The sequence below is a fragment of the Dipteris shenzhenensis genome, chromosome 6 (assembly GCF_047967505.1).
Source record: "Dipteris shenzhenensis isolate YYH24624 ecotype China chromosome 6, Dip_SZ_1.0, whole genome shotgun sequence".
NCBI lineage: Eukaryota > Viridiplantae > Streptophyta > Polypodiopsida > Gleicheniales > Dipteridaceae > Dipteris > Dipteris shenzhenensis.
In genome coordinates, this window is record NC_141601.1 from 6,254,557 (window position 1) to 6,274,831 (window position 20,275).

The following is a 20,275-nucleotide window of genomic DNA, read 5'->3' on the forward strand; positions in this document are numbered from 1 at the left end:
TTTCACCCTCCAACCTAACAAACATTAAAATAAAGAGTGATATATTCTATTCAAAACAAATCATACAACACGTGGGAGAGAAAGTACTCTATCCCTAGCCTCAACAATGTGGCAAAAAAGCCATGGCGGTGGACTAAAATGCCATGACATCCCAAAAGGGGTCAAATGAAAAAACAAAAGGGGTCCAACCTAACAAACATTTGACTGCCAAGCATACTACTGTATCATTACATAAATACAAAGAGATTACATACCCATGGCTTTGTTGCTTGCTATCAAAACAAGCCCAGTACCTAATAAAGTACTCCCTTCAGCAGACCTACAAGTTCTGGTGCCAATACTTGAGTCAGTGCAAGTTACTAACTCAGCATCCATCTCAGAGTGGTCTTCATCTACCTTATCCTCTATGACGGATACAGCCTTGTCCTTAGTATGCTCTGAGCAACATAAACTATCCTCCTCATCTTCTGGGAAACTTGGAATTTTTTACCATTGTTCTATACAGGACATGAGCACTCTTAGACATGGATCTATGCATCATGTCAACGTGCTACACGGTGTAGCCACCAAGAACAACTCACCTTGAACATGTATCTAGATGAATCCGGGATCATGCCCAAACTTCATCCTCTAAAAACCACAACATAGTGCAGTTTCAATCTCATGATAGTCACTCATAAGGTTGAAAACCATAAACTCATAGTAGGGACTAGCTACTATGACATCCCCACTAATGTCATCAGCGCCCAACAGTGAGTTTACACCATACTATAAACATATGCTCTCACACATACAAATTCACACACCCACACATACTTGAACATCCATTTATACGAAGTCTTCGTACTAAATTTCTGTCAGCAGTCCGGAGGTGAAAGGCAAACTCAGCTAAGACGAAGGCTAGCACTAAAGGAGAAACACCTTGAACAACATGAGCTGAATCATTTTCCGATTCATCTCCCTTGGACTTTTCTTTTTGCTGCTTCTTTTGATCAGCCTTTTTCTTCCAGCAATCTATTGCATATGTCCAGGTATATCACAATAAATCAAACTTTTCTTCATCTTTCTCTTCTTACTGTCTACGTCAAAAGAGTCTCTATCCTCGAAGTGTCCTTTTTCTTATTCGGCTTGCCTTTCTCTAGCTTACCCTTCCCTTTACCTTTGGTAATGACGTTGCTTTCTCGCTGCCATCAGCCTCATGCAGGTTCTGCCTTTCTTCCTCCTCAAGCAACAAGGGACCAAGCTCCTCGAAGGAAAAGGGATTTGAACTCCCTCTAGCTGTCAAGGTTGTCACTAACACATTGAAGCTCCTTGGCAGTTTACTCAGCATGAGCATGGCCAACTGATTGCTGACCTACAGTGGCAATTTTATCCTTCCAGACTTTTACTTTGACTAGATGATCACTAACTAGGTCAACTTCCAAGTTCGGCATGAAAAGCTGATTTTGGGAAAATACGATAAGGCCGATATTCGCCATCTCATACAAGTCTTTTAGAATTGTCCATGCCTCGCGTGAGGTCTCTACCAGCTGAATATGCGGAATGTGAGGTCTCTACCAGCTGAATGTGCGGAAGCACCAAATCTGCAATCGTCTCGATGATTATTGCTCATGACTCAGCATCCTTCTCCATCCATTCCTTACATCCTCTGGATTCTTGCCCTAGTTACCTTCCTTGCCTTTCTATCCCCAACGGGTTTTGTATCTCAATTACATCCCACAATCCCACGTGCAATCACGTGACTCCTAATCTTGATCTTCAAGATTGTGTAGTTTGTCGCCTCTAGCATCATCATCACACCAAAACTTGGTATCCGCATGTAGATCCCCATTCGCACCTATGAGATTATAATTCAAGGAAAATTCTTACACAAACACTGACCTTCTTGTCACACCTTAGTGATCAAAAGTTGCCATCCTCGTTCAGTTGTTGAGCTCGATCTCCTTCTTCAATGGGCTGATCACCAAGGCATTCACCTCCTAGCTTCAAATATTCACCTCCAACGCAACCCTGGTCTCATAGATCTCACTTCCAAGCACACCACCGCTCACACAGCTCCACATAGTCAGCCGTGGCTCTGATAGAAAGCCTTGTCTTCCAGGATAGCTTCTCCACACAACAGAATATAGTAGATGGTTAACGTGTGTGTACTGAAAGAATCGTGAGAGTTGAAGGGATGCTGTAATTTAAAACTGTTGACTATGTGTCCACAAGATAGGACTCACAAACACCAAAAGAGAGAGAGAGAGAGAGAGAGAGAGAGAGAGAGAGAAAGAAAGAAAGAAATTTTATTAGAGTCTTTGGAAGAACGATGGGTCTATGAGACTCAAAGAAACATGATACAAATCACAGTAAGGGTGGAGCTACTGAAACATGCATCATCACCCGTGTTGAATCCTAAGTCTGATCATACATAATCAAAAACATCTGGATGTAACAATGAAAAGAAAAGGACTCGAGCGGAGCGGAATCCTCCGTATGTCATGTCGCCCTGGCTGGTGCATAGCCGGTGATGGGACGCTGGCGCCCGTCAAGGGGTGCCGTGCGTCTCGGTCTCCTAGACGAGGCTCGACGCAAGACCAGAGCCACCGTGACTCCCGTGGGACGTATCAAGGGTCTAAACAATCACGGGAGGTCCCCCAGAGTGATATGTGTGTCCCCTCGATGTCTCATGTGTCGTGCTGTGGTCATCGGGTCGAGGTCTCTGTCACGTCTACGGCTAGAGACTGGACAATCAATGTCACTCGATGGGAAGAACTCTGTGATCCTGCTCTGAAAGGTGCCTGATGATGTGGCCAAGCCCCGTCGCTTGAGTAAGTACTCTTTGTGTCGGACCCCCTCGTGAATGAAGGCCACGAGGCATCTCTGATCTGGGTAGGCGGATCTGGGTAGGCGAGGAATCTGAAAAGGAGCTCGAAGTTGTCTCTGAAGAGGCAGTGATAGTGACCTCGGATCTCGTAGTACACTGGGCACCTGAAAATAAAATGCTCCTCCGACTCAACCTCCTAACAGTCGCACAATATGCATAAGCAATGCTCCCTAGGAATCCCCTCTGCTCTGCCGCTCTCTATGAGGAGGCGGTGTGATGATACCCGAAACTGTCCGATGGAGATCCGTAGTGAGTGAGGCATATGAAGCTCAGTGTACCCCGGTGGTGTGATGTATCCCTCCTCCGAAATACGAAGACAGTAATCTCTGTAGAAACTCAACTTCACTGGAAGCTCCCTCGGCTCCAACCAAGTCCTAAAGGTGTGTAGCTGCAGGAGCTCCTCTCGAATGACCTGGTTGGTGTGTGGCCCGATCAAGATGGTGGGTGGGAGTACCAGAGGGACATATAAACTGGTTGGTGTGTGGCCCGATCGAGATGGTGGGTGGTGATCGAATGACCTGGTTGGTGTGTGGCCCGATCGAGATGGTGGGTGGGAGTACCAGAGGGACATCTAAACTGTACTGAAAAGGAGGTATCCTATCGATGTGGAACCCTAGTCTCACAAACCATTTGTGAGTCCTTGCATAAGCATCGCTCGTCTCCCTCTGCTACCAATCTCATGGAGGAAAGTGGGAGTGGAAGCATTGTCTCTCTAGCCGAGCCAGTGAGGCGTATCCCCTACTCAGTCTGGCCTACATCGCTGGTCTCATCGTGAAGATCGGGCCGGAGAAGATGACCCCCAAGTAAGTGTATGAGGATACGATCTCAATTGGTGGCCCACCAAAAGTAAAAGTAAACTGCTTCCGTTGCATGTTTGCTCGAGAGGTGTTAAAGATCATGACCTTGGTCTTGCCAAGATTGACCTCTAAATCATGGGATAAACAAAAAGCCTGCAGTGCATCCAGGTGCCGCTAGAGCCCCTCGGGTATGAACGACAAGAGTGCCACATCATCTGCATAAAGAAGAATCATGATGATGATCTTGGCAAGTGAGCATCTCGTCCCTCCAAACGCCCCCATGAAAGTCTCAAGCTCATCGATGTAGAGGCCAAACAGGGTCGATGATAAGGAACAACCCTGTTTGACCCCTATGGTACTCAAGATCTCATCTGTCCACTATCCGAACTCCGCCTGAGACTCTCTTATACAGTGCCATGACTGTCTAGATGATCTCCTGATCAAATCCCAGTGTCTGTAGGCGTGTGATGAGACGAGCTCGAGGTACTATGTCAAAGGCTTTGCGGAAATCCACAAAGCAGCAATATACCCTCTCCTTCCGTGATCTGGCCTCCTCAATAACACTCCTGAGTGTGAGTATGTGATCCATAGTCCCATGGTCTCGCCTGAAACTGGCCTGACCCTCTGCTCTGAGCCCTCTCATCTCTACGAACAGGCTGACCGACGCATCCAATACACCTGCATAGATCTTGGACATCACATTTCCAATCATGATAGACATGTAGTTACTCGGGTCCATGGGATCCCCTGCCTTGTGGATGGAGGTGATGGTGTTGAGTATCCAAGTGCAGGGGAAGCCAAGGCAAACAGCGTCATTGAATAGCTTTGCTAGGATCAGGGCTAACGTGTCGATCCCATATGCGATAAACTCAGTGCATAGCCCTCATGATCCTTAGCTCGGCCATTGTGCAGTTTCAATGTCGCATCCTTGACTCCCTCTCTGGTGAACAACGTGCAAGTGGTGGGGTGAGGTGTGTGTATGAGATCTGGAGTGGGCTGGTATGGGACATCATAAAGATGGTGTGCATACGTGTGCCAGACTCTCGTGTCGGTGAGGGGTGATGGAGACCTATGCTCAAGGAATCTCCTCCAAAAATCCTTAGAGTTGTTGCTGTACAAGATGTGCAGCAACTCCTCATTTCGACAAAGAAATGCCTGCTTCTTTCGACGTACAAGACGTCGGTACTTGCGTACCGTGTCTGGTGTGTTCGGGAGGTGACATTTGGTTTCAAGTCGGAGCTGTCAGCGATGAGCCTTGCACTTCACATTGTTGCAGGGTATGGAACCAAGAGGTGGTGGTCTAGTGGACCGTGTGGTGTGGGGAAAGATTTGGAGGGCAGCCTCGTGAAGTGTGCGACTGATCAGGACAGCACGGTCCTCTATGAGTGGTATGTGATCGATGTAGGTTAGGAGTCTGTTTAGGCATCCAGAGTAGGCCGGTGAGAGGCTGTGATCAAAGTGTATGTCGTGGTAGGTGTTGTGCTTCCTATGTGGTGTGTGTGGTGTGGCTAAGCGTGGGGTGGCGATAGTGAAGAATAGGTATGTGTGATCAGCTCCTGGAAGGAGTGGTGCTACGGTGAAGTCGGTGATACATGAAGTGAAGGTAGGAGATCCCATGATGTAATCTACTATACTAGTGCCCCCCCTGGTGTGGGAAGCAAGTAAAACCACCTGAGGAGGCCATAGGTCAAGCCTGTTGTAGATGATGAGATCATGCATCTTGCCCAGATCAAGGAGCGCGTGTTCATATGGTGTAACAAGCCCGTGTCGGTCTGATGAGGTCATGGTCATACCTGCTCCGTCTAGGTCCATGTCTAGTAGCATGATAGAGTCGTCTCGGAAGTCCAGGAGTGGTGCCTGGCGCGTGCTCATCCTGGCATTGAAGTCCCCAACAAGGAGAACTTTCCCGCGGGCTGAAAGGTCTGGGATATCCTGATGTAAGGGTGCATATGCCGATGTCTCACCCTCCTCTCGTGCCACTCTGGCGAACTGCTATGAAAAGGTCACGAGTGCCTGTGCGTCGGATCCGGATCCACATGAATCGAGAGTGTGCGTCCTTCCTCTCAATGGAGATGGCTCCCAAGAGGGAAGACCTGTACAATACTGCAACCCCACCTGATCCTCGGACTCCTCCTGTATCCCTCGTCTCATCCTTGAAGGCTGACTCCCATGTGTAGCCACTGACTATCGGTAGTGGACGGTCTGGACTCTGGTGTGTCTCTGTGTAAAAGACTATGTCTCGTCCTGTATAAGACTCCGAGAAGTTCCCTGGGTCTGACCATAAGGTACCATTACAGTTCCAAATGGTGCAGTCTAGTGTGTCTCTGTGTAAGATACTATGTCTCATCCTGTATAAGACTCTGAGAAGTTCCCTGGGTCTGACCATAAGGTACCATTACAGTTCCAAATGGTGCAGTCTAGGGTCTCAGAAACCTGAGTCTCATAGGCCCCATCTCCCTAGGGGATATGGGTGGGAGTCCGACGGCAACAACCTACCATCTCGGACCACGGCTCATTTCCCCTCCTTGCGGGCAACATCCCGCTGCTATAGAAGAACTCGCCACTCCTCGATCTGTAGTGGTGTAAAATCCTCGTCCATGGATAGGGTGGGATGCTCTCGTAGAGCAGCTCAGCGTCGGAGTGTCGCTAGTCAAGCATGTGAATATCTCTAAAGCGAATGACTAGGGGCTACTCTCGGTTGGGATCTCTCCTAACATGCCATGCTCCCTCTATGCCATGGTCGGGGACCCCCATGGTGGTGGTCACAAAGGTAATCGCCTCCTCCATGGGCGACATAGTGGTGCTGGTGCTGTCTCGCGTGATCCCTCGTATTCGGATCTTGAGAGCCTTCGAAGCCCTCTACTGCTGCTCTTGCATGGCGGCTGAAACGGTTGCCTTTGCGGGCTCCCGTTTCGCCACGTCCACCCATCTAGTCGTCTCTGCTATAGCCGACTGTATCGTGGCTATCTGTGCCTCCATCTCTGTGACTGGGGTCCCTCCAGACGCTGCTCTGAGGGTCCCAAGCTCCTCTCAAAGCTGTGTGATGTCGGTCCTGAGTCCTTGGATAAGGATGCCCTGCTCGTGTATAATGCGGACCTGCTCCTCGGTGTATCAGGCCTGCTCATGAGTGTAATGTGTCAGCTCTGCCTGACAGGCCCAGATGCTGTGTATCTCAGCCAATAGGGAGTCCCAAGCATCTAGTGGGGGCCTAAGATGTCCTGGTCCAGGTGGGAACTGGATCTCGAGAGGGGTTGGAATGAAGGTGGGCTGCTGAGGTTGTACTGAGGATGGGGACAGCATGATCTGGGCGGGGGAGTGGTATGTAGGAGTAGCGAGGCCGGATGAGGTGATGAAGGGTGGCTGACTGAGAGGTAGAGGTGATACGAGGGGAAAGTACTGTGGAGCCATGGCCGGTGGGGCCAGTGGTGAGGCTACTGGAGAGGAGACCTATGATGATGATGTAGGAGAGGGGGAGCAGAGAAATGGCGTAGATGATGAGGCGGATGATGGTGGTGAAATAGTGGTGGTAACCATAGAGGTCGAGGATGTGGTGAGCAGCATGGGCTTTGGGTGGGCCCCTTTCTTCTAGGCCGCAGTGCTATCCACTGTCAAACCGCTACCAGTTGCTGCATTTGTTGAAGTCCTCTAGATTGAGTTGCTTTTGTGTTTTCGCCTTGTCACCGTTCCCCTTCCCCATCTCCACGCGTATGCAAATTTGGACCGAAGGGTCTCCCGCCTAGTCTCCTGTCCTCATCCCCCTGTTCCCTTCATTATGGGGGAGGCAGCAGCGGGCGAAGAAAGGATTGCAGCTGAAGAAGAAGAAGAAAAAAAAAATTATTATTTAAAAATAAAAATAAAAAGCGAGGGGGGTGGGGAGGGGGGGCTGAGCGAGGGGTAGTAGGGGGGGTAGCGGAGGGGTAGCGGGGGGGGGTAGTGGAGGGGGTATGGAGGGGTAGCCAGGGGTAGCAGCGAGGGGGTAGCGGGGTAGCAGAGGGGGTAGCGGGGGGGTAGCGAGGGGTAGCGGGGGTAGCAGAGGGGGTAAGCGGGGGGGTAGCGGGGATAGCAAAGGGGTAGCGGGGAGGTAGCGAGGGGTAGCGGAGGGGGTAGCGGGGGTAGCAGAGGGGTAGCGGAGGGGGTAGGGGGGGGGGGGGGGGGGGGGGGGTAGCGAGGGGTAGCGGAGGGGGTAGCGGAGGGGGGGGGAGAGAGAGAGAGAGACAATGGTAGAGTGCTTCACAAAATGCCTCAGAATATTTTGCAGAAATCTGAGTCAAACAAGCTTCACCTACAGATCCCAAAACCCGCAGCAATCCACTGCTGTGGATGCTCTGTGGTGAGCACAAACTTTGCTCCTACTTCCCTCCTTGCACTCTTATGGTTTCATGCTCCTCAGGGAGCTACAGTGACCTCGTGGGTGTTGGTTCCTTGGACAACGCCCTCCCGCAGAGTTGTGCTACTGGCTGTAGGTATGCACCATAAACTGCTCCCAAAGGTAAGGGCTGCTTCCAGTCTGAGCTTGTGGTCCTCCAGTGTCCCTTCTTGCTGCTGCAGACTGCTGTGCATTTTCTGAACCATCTCTTGTGGATGGTCACCTCCTTGCTGCACTTCAGGACAGCCTGTTGTGAGACCAAATGGATACTCTTACCCCAAAGCTGGGGGCTTTATAAGAGGGCTGGAAGCCCTCTAGACTGGCCGACTTGGTCTGTGAACCAACCAACCCAGTCAGCCAACCAATCTGCCACAGACTGAGTCTGTGAATCTGCTGACTTGTCTGCACCTACACATACCATGTTTCTGCAGTCTTTTGGTCCAGAATAGGCGCCTATTGTGAAACCAAATGGATACTCTTACCCCAAGGCTGGGGGCTTTATAAGAGGGCTGGAAGCCCTCTAGACTGGCCGACTTGGTCTGTGAACCAACCGACCCAGTCAGCCAACCAATCTGCCACAGACACATACCATGTTTCTGCAGTCTTTGTGTGCTCAGAATAGGCGCCAAACTGCCGCGTGACAACCCTCTTGATTGCACACTGTTCCAGCATGTCTGTAGCCTCCCCCGACCGGTTCTGCAGCTCCAGAAGTCTCCTGTCTGCTGCGTAGGCTTCTGCCATGGCCCACATAGCTCCGATTTGCTGTTTTTACATGCTCTCTTCTTGTCCAGGCTGGTGCTGCAGCCATCGCGATCTTCTGACAGCCTTCCAGGCTGTCCTTGGAGCCCTTCTCCATCAATGGATCCCCACATTGATCTGCCCATGTGGCAGCTATAGTTTATGAACACAGCAGTCTCTCGAACCGGCTCATTCTATCTTGGTACCATGTCCCCATGCTCTTCTCATGTGGGGGCTTACAGGTGGGACAATGGACCCTAACTTCCAACACTCCCCCTTTACGAATGAGATGAATGAGTCCCTCTGAGGGAGGGAAGGAGGCATGATACCACTGTCCCAAATCTTATGAAAGGCTCAAGGGATGGTACCACCAGTGGAATCCCACTAAGTAATGAAAAAAGAAAGAGTGATGCCATCATCACTTGGGTGATTGCCTGCAAAGCAAGAAGTGCCTACGTGAGCTACTGTGTCATGAAGGAGGCGTCCAAATGTCTGCTTGTCTCTACTTCAACCAAGCTAAGCATGTGCCCCAAACTCTGGCTGAGCTCTTCATTTGGCTGGGTGGAGAGAAAAGTAAAAGTCAATAGCAATCAATTCGACCATCAAGGAATCTGTCTAAAGAACTCTGTAAGAATCTTATAGCTGTCTTGCACCCTCCCTGATATATCTCTACCCCATGACGATGAAGAAGTTAATATGAGTCCAAAACGCCTCTCGAATATGGCACCAGTACCTTGATCTCTAATCAAGAAAATGTTGCTCGACGCACAAGAGTCAATCTCGCATGAATCCACAAATCTAAAGATCTCAAATTGGATGCATAAACGTTGATCAACCTAGCCTGAAAGCCCCCAAGGAGAAGAATGATCCATTGAACCCTTGCTGGAGCAAGAGCACCAAACTAGAATTTATTCCCAAGTAGAACATTGCATGTCTTAGCACATTGCCTATAGATGAATGTACTCTAGGACGAGAAGGATATCAAAACCAAGGAGTGACCACCAAGATCGTCAACTAGGTCCCTCACATCAACATCAATATTATTAGAGGAATCTTCAATTGCATCGTCGTCAGCTCCAATGTCCTCCTCGTCCAAAAGAGACTACTCCTCCTCTACAAGATCTGCATATCGATTCGATGAAGTAGGCGTGCATGGAGGGGAGGTGTGGGTGCCATAGGGGGATCGGAAGCACCTAGGATCTTGTACCACTCACTCACCCTATGGACCTGTCAACTAGGATCTCATAGCAACTACATCAGCACCCACACATTTCCCTCCAAGGTAATTGTTACTGTTATAGAGAAAGGGGAAATCAAAAAGCAGAGGAATCTTGGAATTGAGGAGCTTGAAGTACAATTTAGGAAGGCATGGAAACCAAAACGGTGAGGATGGAGTGTTTTTAGCCCTCAAACACTGGAGCAAAATGAAGGCGAGCAACATGAACACCTTCCTCCCTCTCCCAATGGGAAGGGGGCTAAGTTCAAGGATAGATACAGCAACCTCCACGACATCAAAGTCCAACTAAAAGAAACCCCTACCTAGAAGTTTGGTGTCTCCAAGGTGAGGCACTTCACCCGATGGGAGCGCTGCAAAGTCCAAATGATGTGCATATCAGAGTATGTCCTTGCTAGGTGGTTATGTCCTTCTGTAGGACTCTAAGCATGTCTTCCATAAAAGAATAATTTTTCCAGCCAATGGAGGTGGAGGCATGCATAGTGATTTAAAAATGTGTTTTGTCAAGTCAAAACGCGTCGAAACGTTTTTAGTCCAAATGTTCTACGAAACGGTCAAAACATGGCACTTCCCGACGAAACATCATTCATCAATTAAACAATTTTTTGTGAAATTCTTGTTATTTGAGCTGTTTATTTTTTTAAAGAGCAAGCCCTGCGGGGGGGGGTATGCATATGCATATGTGTGTGCAGTGTGCACTATATGTATGTGCACTATTTTTTGCATGCCTCAGACACTCGTCTCCATGGTTTACGATGGCGCCACTAGATCATTCCCTACAACCTGATCTGCATCACGCCCCCCAGATGGAAAGGGTGCCCTAAAACCCATGGTTTGATGATGAGCGCCAGAGAGATGAGATTTCACCTCATGCATGTGTATGTTCTTTTGGTTTTCTTAACATGTGTATGTGTCTGCACTCTGCACTATAGTCTGTGTGTATCTGCATGTGTGCGCACTGTGTACTATAGTCTATGTATGTGCACCATTTGTTGTATGTTTGTTTTTTGTTTTTTATCATGTGTGTGTGCATTGTGCACTATAGTCTGTGTACATATGTGAGACTGTGTGCATGCAGCATATGGGTGAAGAGAGAGAGAGAGAGAGAGAGCATACATGAAAGACTATATATAAATAATTATGTATACAATATATTACATACTTTATATATTATGTATTTTTAATGTATAACTACAGCTCCAATTAAAATCTCAATACATTTCTACCCAGAACCTGCAAAACGCTTCTAGAAACATTGGTGGAGGGGGACCAGCGGATGCTATTATGTGAATCAGGAATAAAGAAGCTGACTCTAATCTCAAGTAAACTATTCCGACTCCTGCAGGGAAAGAGAGGAAGAGAGGCTGGCTGAAAGGGTAAAGAGGCTGTAGGGAGGTATTAGTGTATGAGTGTGGGAAAGTGTGTGAGATGATAATGTGAGTGTGAAAAAGGAGTGTAGGTGTGTGAAAGTGTTTGTGTGACGGAGAACGTGTGTGAGGGAGAGTGAGGAAGTGCAAGTACGAAAGAGTTTTGAGTGGACCACCCTGTCTGGTTCGCCATCCAGAACCGATTGGATGACGTTCTGTCTTACCAAAACAGAACAAAGACAAATCTGTTCCAAAACAAGGCATGTTTGACAAACTCAAAACTGCATATCTCCCCTTTGGATGAGTGCACGTCAAAGCTCTTCTCATCTGCTTTCAGATCTGACAACAGAAGAGTGAGCACAGGTCCAATCAAGAGAAAATCTATGAGGCCTCTAATGCAGGAGCCGATTGTGGGGAAAAATACTTCTAGAGCTGAAGACCGTGCACCAGATGTTACAATAAACATAGATTGGCTGTATAAGATAAGATTCCTTGCGAGACTTCAGACAGACTTCAGACTGCGAATGTTCTTAATGTATAAAATGCATCTTGCATAAAGAGACATCAAAAATACATTCTGCTACAATCACCTGAAGCTTGGATTTAAGGCGCTGTCTCTCCTCCTCAAGTTCACGAATCTGCACATTAGACAACCATGGAAATTATTTAGAAACCTTCCAGATGATAAGATGGAAGAGGTATCTTGGGAAATTCAGGACATTTGTCACTATTCCATTAAATACAGCTGGCTACTCACCTGAGCCCTTAACTTCCGTATATGGGATTCCTGTGCTGCTTGCTTCTTTGAAAGCTCCTCACCTGCACATACAAAAGAAAAGAGCTGAAACATTACCAACATGACTGAACAAGTCATAAAAAGAGCTGACTGAGATAAACTTCCCTTATGTATCAATTTTAAGTCTTTTTTTTATCAATTCAATTTACTTTTAAGTTTTACCCATAAATAGACTAAGGCATATGTTAACAACACCACTAAAAGAAAATCAGTAAGGCCTTCTTGAGTTAGACAAGGCAATACCTTGAGAGCTCTCTGCATTTGACAAGGATAGTAGCTTGGTTGACAAAGTGGCGACATGCCCTCCCCATACAGTTGATATCCCTTGCCTACTTGGTAGACAGGAGACTGTCAAGAGCCAAGAGATTCAAGATGCAACTCCAGCCTCTAGGCAACGCCTCGAGTTCTCTCTAGAGGACAGTGCCTAGGTGACAGTTGCTAGCATCATAGCCTGGAAATGATTAGCATGATGCAACCTTGTGGGGGGAAGGGGAGGGCAGTGGGTCCATTTTGTTGCCATAATTCTCCTTCTTTGCACGTCATGGACACCTAACTATATTGCTTTTAAAGCATTTTATAGAAGGTACTTTTCTCTGGAAACAAAAGGATAGTTACAACAACTACAGTCCCAATGCAAAGGATGAGCATGATTTCAAGAATAGAATGAAGATTTGGTTTGCAAGGGTTTAGCTTCAGCCTTCCACTTCCCATAAACATATCAGTGGGCAAGTTTTTCAATCATTGTACATTTAATTGTCGGTTTGTTAATCCAAGTGCTTAATGCAACATGACTCCCAAAAAGGATTGGTTTAGTCATTGGAATATGGATATACATTTGGATAATTAAAACTGACAATGTTCAAAATTTTCTTATAAAAGCAATAGGAGACCATATCATTTGTTATGTCCTCATGCAGCATAGAACTGCTATATACCTTTGTAAGACTAGAATATATCCAATCTCTCTCTCAGACACTCAAAAGATGCCCCAAAACCCCTCATTCGATGATGAGTGCAAAGAGATGAGAGCCCACCACCTTACACGTGAGCGAGCACTGGGACACTTGACTTCACCAAAGGCACAATGGATCTCACGTCAAGTGACACGACATAAGAAGCGAGCTTTCCTCATGCACAAGATGGATGAGGTGGCCAACTCCTTTTGTGGAGGAGACCCTACTACAGGATGAGGGCTCTTGTCGGAGGGGACGTCGCCCATCCCCATCACAGATCCCGAAGTCTGGCATACATATGCTTGCTCTCTATATGATATTCCAAGTCAGGCACCACCTGATATGTCCTCTATGCCCAGACCCACTACGAATTAATATTTTTATGAAACAAGCAAAAAAACAAAGGAAAGAAGGGAGTTTGTCTAAGTGACTTTAAACAAAATTATGAATAAATGAGAAAATAAAAATTAAAAAAGCTTAATAAGCTCATCAGTACCTAAGCATAAGGCTGCCATCTGGTTTTGAAAGATTCCAAAATCTCTTAGGTAAACCCAATGCTTACTAAGATTTAGAAATCCCAACCCATATGATAAAAACTTTGATAGTAAAAGGGAAGAAACAAGCAGCAAATACGAAAAAGAAAAAGTGTGTCTATGAACAAATTATCTGTTTAACCAACAAAGGGCATCATCAGCATCTGTACCTATATTCAAAGTAAAGTAGCAAATTCGACAATGCTAGATCTTTTGAAATGCTACATGGCTGACCAAAAATCAGACTGGGAAAAGTACCTCCTGCCCGTGGAGTTTGCATATAACAATACAGTTCAAAGCCCCCGGTCAACCAGAGAATTATCGTTTGTGTGTACGCATTGGTTTGCTAGGTGGGAACATCCACAGAGACTAGGAATTAGTCTACATATTTATTTTTCATGCAAAGACAAACAATTAATCGGTTGCTTTAATTAATTGTTACAGGCACAAGAGAGGTGTAAATTGCCCTATTTTTAAAGGGCTAAAGCTGCCTATCAGGTAGATCACAACAGCATGTGAACCAAGGCTTGAAAGCCTCTACAGCAACCAATCTACTTGGCATGAAATTCGTGATGGATAGGCAATTGACACGTGGCACTTGCCAAGACTGGAGAGCCCTCTCTCCCTTGTATTCTCATTTTTCTCATGTTTGTAAGGGATCAGCTCTGAGCTGCAAAAGTCTGTACTCTCTGTAAATTTCCTTCTGTGAAATAAAGTACCTACAGGGGGGTCGAGCCTGTTGGTTCTAGGCCTTACTGTGTTGGAGAGTGGAGGGGAGAAAGAGAGAGAGGGTTTCAGATATTGGCAACCAGCAAGCAATTGACTATCCCAATGATGCATTGATCGACTAATTGAAGTTGGAAGAGCTCAGAGCAGTTGTAGCTACCCTCTGGTGTGGCCATGCAGGAATAGTTTTGGGTTTTCTGTCACGTATACAATGCTTGTAAATATGTACATATTGTTTCAATGTCTTACATATAATGTTCAGGGCCTCTGCAACATCAATAAATGGAGGCTACTGTGGGATTACATTACTGCTCATAGGCTACATGTGGTTTGTTTGCAAGAACACAATCAAAAATCTTTCACGGGCAATGAAGGCTTCTTTACAGGTTTTCGCATCTTTTATGCTGGTCGAACTTCTTTTTCGAGGGTTGCAATGCTGGTTCATAACGATTTACAGCCGCACTTGCTTTATAATGGCCATAGTTAGGTACGTAAGCATACGGATGGATTTTCTGTACGCCTTTATGTACAGTACCTTTATATACAGTATACCGTATGGCCATCCATACGTGCCTTTTTGAGGGGGAAAAAGAATCGTGAGTCCAACCTTATAAGAAACGATTTGCACGCATTTTTTGATCCGTACGCTCCTGTCACGCTCCCGAGGAGTCCTAACCTTGTCCGTATACCTGACTCGCCCGTACCTTCCGTTGTACGGTAACTTTGCTCTCTCAAAGGCCTATATAAGCAGCCCCTTGCCCTTCCCTCTGCCATAAAAGTGCATTTGCTGGCCTTTGCATAACTTTGATGCATCCTTCCTCCTATGAACTAGGATGTGCACCTGGATATTAGTGATATTCAATCCTCCATGCATTTTAGGGGAACAAATTCGGTGCACCGAAAGCAGTCTTAGACTTTTTTTGCTATGTTTAAAACGCCAAAAGATTTCCATAATGACAGACATAAAGGAATCAAGATCTGCCTTGGCGAACATGATCAAAGGCAAATAAAATTGAATGTACGCCACAAGAATGGACTGCACTATTCGGAGACGAACATGTAAAGGCCAGGTTGCCAATTTTCAATAATCAAGCTTTTTCCTGAGCTTGATTCGAACCCAACCAATTCGTTGTCGACGAGTAAGTCCCCAGCCCAAAGGATAACCAAGGTGTCGAACTAACTGAGTGGGTGGGATCATCTCCCCTGGCCATAAGAGATTGTGCCAGTCTTTAATATGCAATGGAATCAGCTTCGACTTTTGAAAGTTAACATGAAGGCCAGCTGCCAAACCATAAACTAAAAGGGCTTGCATCAAAGCAGTTTCCATCTTCATCAGTCTCAATGCTTTCACAGCAGTTTTTGTCCTCCATAACATCTCCATAGCTTGAGACATAAAGGCTGAAATATCCCTGGGGGACCAATGCAGCAAAGGCAAATAGAACTCGACATAGGACATTACAATGGACTGTACTATTCTGAGCCTGACATAAAGAGGCCAAGTAGAAATCTTCCAGTATTCCAGTTTATGTTGAAGTCTTTGGAAGATCCATTTTAGCTGCTGCTTCCTGGTGATATGCCATCCTATGGGATATCCCAAATGCCTGACTACATCTTTGGAATGCACCACCAGACCTGGCCAAAGAATAGAATGCCAGTCACATTGTTTCAGGGGAAGTAATTTAGATTTGTCAAAATTGACATGCAATCCCACTACCAAACCATACAATGAAAGAGTGGTCATAAGAATGTGAACTTCCCGGGGAGAATTCTGTGGCATAAAGAAAGAATCATCAGCATATGCTTGTGCCAAAAAAGATGCAGCCCTAGGGATTTTAAGACCAATGATTTGTCCTGTGTTTGTAAGATGATCAAGAGACCTTAAAAGGGGATGGGTCGCAATGGCATACAAGAGAGCACTAAGAGGAGGACAGCCCTGTCTAACTAATCGACCCAATGTCCATGACCGAAACAGATGACCCCCAAGAATGCACTGAGAAGTAGAGCCAGAATAAAGCCAGTAAACTGCATTTGCTATCTTGGGACCAAAGCCCAACTTTGTCATGATTTGAGAGATAAAATCCCATTGAACAATGTCAAATGCCTTAGCAATATCCACCTGCAATATAAGCACATCTTGATGCCAATACTTAGCATATTCAATTGTAGTCGAGGCATTGGATATATTGTCATGGATTTGTCTTTGCGGCACAAACCCATACTGATGAGGATGAAGTCCCGCATCCAGTATCCTGTGAAGCCTATGCACAATCATTTTGGCAATGAGTTTGTAAACTACAGGCATCAAAGTAATAGGCCTCCAATCTGACATATGGTCACACAGATGCTTTTTGGGCACAAGTTTAACTATGCCATGCTTCCAAGAGTGCGGCAACTGATTTTCTTGCCAGGCAACATTGATCATTTGCAAGAGGACTTCTTTCAAATCATCCCAAAAAGAAATATAACATTCCACCGTAAGGCCATCCCAGCCAGGGGACTTGTATTTGCTGTGGTGGAACAATTCATTATCAAGTTCTGTGTCAGTAAAAGGTCTCTCCAAGGTAAGAGCATCATCCATTTCCACTATTCCAGAAACATATTGGAGAAATTCAGTCCTAGCATCAGTCATTTGATTTGATGGGGAACCAAAAGCGGAGAACAATTTCTAGAAATAATTTTGGCATTCATCTTGGAGATCAGAGAAAGAGTGCGTCCAAGAGCCATCTAGCTTCCTTACCCTTAGACATGAGTTTTTCTTTCGAGTAGCATGCAAACCCTGGAAAAAGGCTTTTGATGAGCAGCCCTTATCCATGAGGGGCTTCATTCTTGTCCTAATCTGCCATTTGTGCAATTTCCTCTGATCATTAACAGTCAATTTAATCTGAGCATGTGAAAGGGAATCGTTTTCTGAATCAGAGAGAGGCCTTAACTGAGAAAATTCAGTCAATTGTTGTGCTGTACTTTTTGCCCATTTAACCTCATTCCTCCATTTAGTCATATGCCAATTGCCATACTCCCTAATGATATTCTGCATACGAGAGACAAATCTGTCCCACGCATAATTTATGTCCTCCTGGGCATGCAAAGGCAAGGGATAATCTACTGGAAAGGGGTGGCAAATCATCCAGAGGCATGCCAAGCTGCAAATTCATCCACAATGGGGCATGATCTGACAAGCCCAATGAGAAATCTATAAGGAGATGAGGGCTAAAATCTGCAAATTGTTGTGGGTAAAACAAATACCATCTATCAAGCCTTGCCCAGTATGTATTAAGTGCATTATGATGAAAAGTATATCCAGGCACTGACCCTTGGAGAAGCAGCCATAAATCTTCAGCCTGCACAGAAAGAAGCATGCTATCCCATTTCTGCCTTTCCAATGATAGCATATGAGATCTTGAAGTGGTGTTATCTCTTGGCAGAGGGGTATTATTAAAATCTCCACAGATGAACGCATTGGATCTCCATGGATATCTGCATAAAGAATCCCATAATGAAGCCCTCATGGCAGACGTCTAGGAAGCATAGACTGATGCAAACTCAAGAATATCACCTTTGACATTACATTGTATGACCATCCATCTGCCACTGTTGTCATTGAAGGCTAACTGAGGCTCCAGCTCATGTCTAACCAGTATGCATACACCTGAGTAGGTAGTGGTACCAGCATAATATATATCATAACCGCCAAAATAACCATGATGACCAACCATGGAGTGTTGATTATGCTCTTGCAAACAAACAATATCTAGCTGCATTTTATGTACATAATTCCATAAAAGCCTCCACTTTGAGACATTGCAGAGGCTCTGTACATTGTATGTAAAGCACTTAAGTGTTTGAGGCATGAAAGAGGTATATACAGCAAAGTATCAGAATAAAACAAAACATCAGAGAGGCAAAGCCTCTGGCTGCATGGGCCGCATTCCTTCATGATCCATAAAAGACATAGCATTCTCCCCTTCTTTTGAATCGCATATGGGGATGCCCTTCTTCAATACCCCCACCCAATTTTGAAGGACAGGAGCTGAAGTAGAAGCCTATCCTGGTGAGGGAGAAGAAGCATCCCATTGACAAGATTGAAGGGGGTGTTCCTTCAATACAACCACCTTCTTAGGTTGTTGAAAACCATCCTGATCAATCCCCACACATTCCTTCATCTTCTCTTTTCCTTTATCTTTTCCTTTTCCACCACACACACACACACTTTTTTATTTTTGTAATATCCAGTGCATATATTTATATGATCATAAAGTTACATGATGGAAGATCTCCAAAATGGAGAGTATCCCAAAGATCAGAAACATAAAAAGAAAAGCTTATGCAAGAAGGATTCATATCATTCTCATGGCAGGCATCATACAAGGATTGTCGCAATGATGCTCGGAAAGATTCATATGACTTTTGAATCTGCCGACTCAGGTATGCCAAATTATGCTCACTCTAGATTGTCCAAAGAGCCCAATATCGCATCCAAGAGAAAAATAGTGAGTATTGAGACAAAGACTTCATAAATCTGCCAAAGAGCCATAAATGTTTCCCAAATGTGTGACTTGGGAAACGGATCCGAAGATAATCTGAAATTCTGCTAAGGAGGATCTTAGTACACGGGCAGTGCCAAAACAAATGAATAACAGTCTCTGAAGGAGCCTAACATCTTAGACATGTGGATGGTCCAAAGCGACGTTTCGCAAGTGTGACCCCCACTGACAATGTACCAGTCATACATCTCCAAAGAAAAAGACTTTGTTTCAATGGCATTTTACTCTTGCATAACATCCTGAGATTCTTCCGCCACCATAAGAGGGGCTTCCTTATATGCCATAAAGAATTAGCATATTGTTGAATCCATGGAGCCGGCTGAAGAAGCCTATAGGCTTTGATGGAGGTTAAGGCAGGAAGAGGAACAGGATAAGTGCATGTAGCAGAGGGTTGCAATTGCCAATCTGTAAGCCTGTCTGTGTCAGCCACAGGAGGAACAAGTAGAAAAGGATACTATTCTTAGCCTGACATGAAGAGGCCAAGTAGAGATCTTCCAGTATTCCAGTTTATGTTGAAGTCTTTGGAAGATCCATTTTAGCTGCTGCTTCCTGGTGATATGCCATCCGATGGGATATCCCAAATGCCTGACTACATCTTTGGAATGCACCACCTGACCAGGCCAAAGAATAGAATGCCAATCACATTGTTTCAGGAAAGTAATTTAGATTTGTCAAAATTGACATGCAATCCCGCTGCCAAACCATACAATGAAAGAGTGGTCATAAGCATGTGAACTTCCCGAGAAGAGTTCTGTGGCATAAAGAAGGAATCATCAGCATATGCTTGTGCCAAAAAAGATGCAGCCCCAGGGATTTTAAGACCAGTCATCTGTCATGTGTTTGTAAGATGATCAAGATACATCAAAAGAGGATAAGTCGCAATGGCATAGAAGAGAGCACTAAGAGGACATCCCTGTCTAACTGATCGACCCAATGTCCATGACCGAGACAGATAACCCCCAAGAATGCACTGAGAAGTAGAGCCAGAATAAAGCCAGTAAACTGCATTTGCTATCTTGGGACCAAAGCCTAACTTTGTCATGATTTGTGAGATAAAATCCCATTGCACAGTATCAAATGCCTTAGCAATATCCACATGCAATATAAGAACATCTTGATGCGAATACTTAGCATATTCAATTGCAGTTAAGGCATTGGAAATGTTATCATGGATTTGTCTTCGCGGCACAAATCCATACTGATGAGGATGAAGTCCCGCATCCAGTATCCTGTGAAGCCTATGCACAATCATTTTGGCAATGAGTTTGTAAACTACAGGCATCAAAGTAATAGGCCTCCAATCTGACATATGGTCACACAGATGTTTTTTGGGCACAAGTTTGGCTATGCCATGC

General features: G+C 45.7%; 1 protein-coding gene across 2 annotated transcripts in view; it reads right to left on the minus strand.

Moving 5' to 3' along the window:
- The window catches only part of GC5 (golgin Putative 5), a 112,395-nt gene that overhangs the window by 19,307 nt on the left and 72,813 nt on the right, over window positions 1–20,275 (minus strand). For both annotated transcript variants that reach the window (XM_087375521.1, XM_087375519.1), the window contains exons 7-8: window positions 12,129–12,190; window positions 11,962–12,009 (exon numbers count right to left, since the gene is read on the minus strand). In XM_087375521.1, coding sequence (XP_087231647.1) covers window positions 11,962–12,009; window positions 12,129–12,190 — 110 coding nt within the window. The remainder of the gene's footprint in view (window positions 1–11,961; window positions 12,010–12,128; window positions 12,191–20,275) is intronic.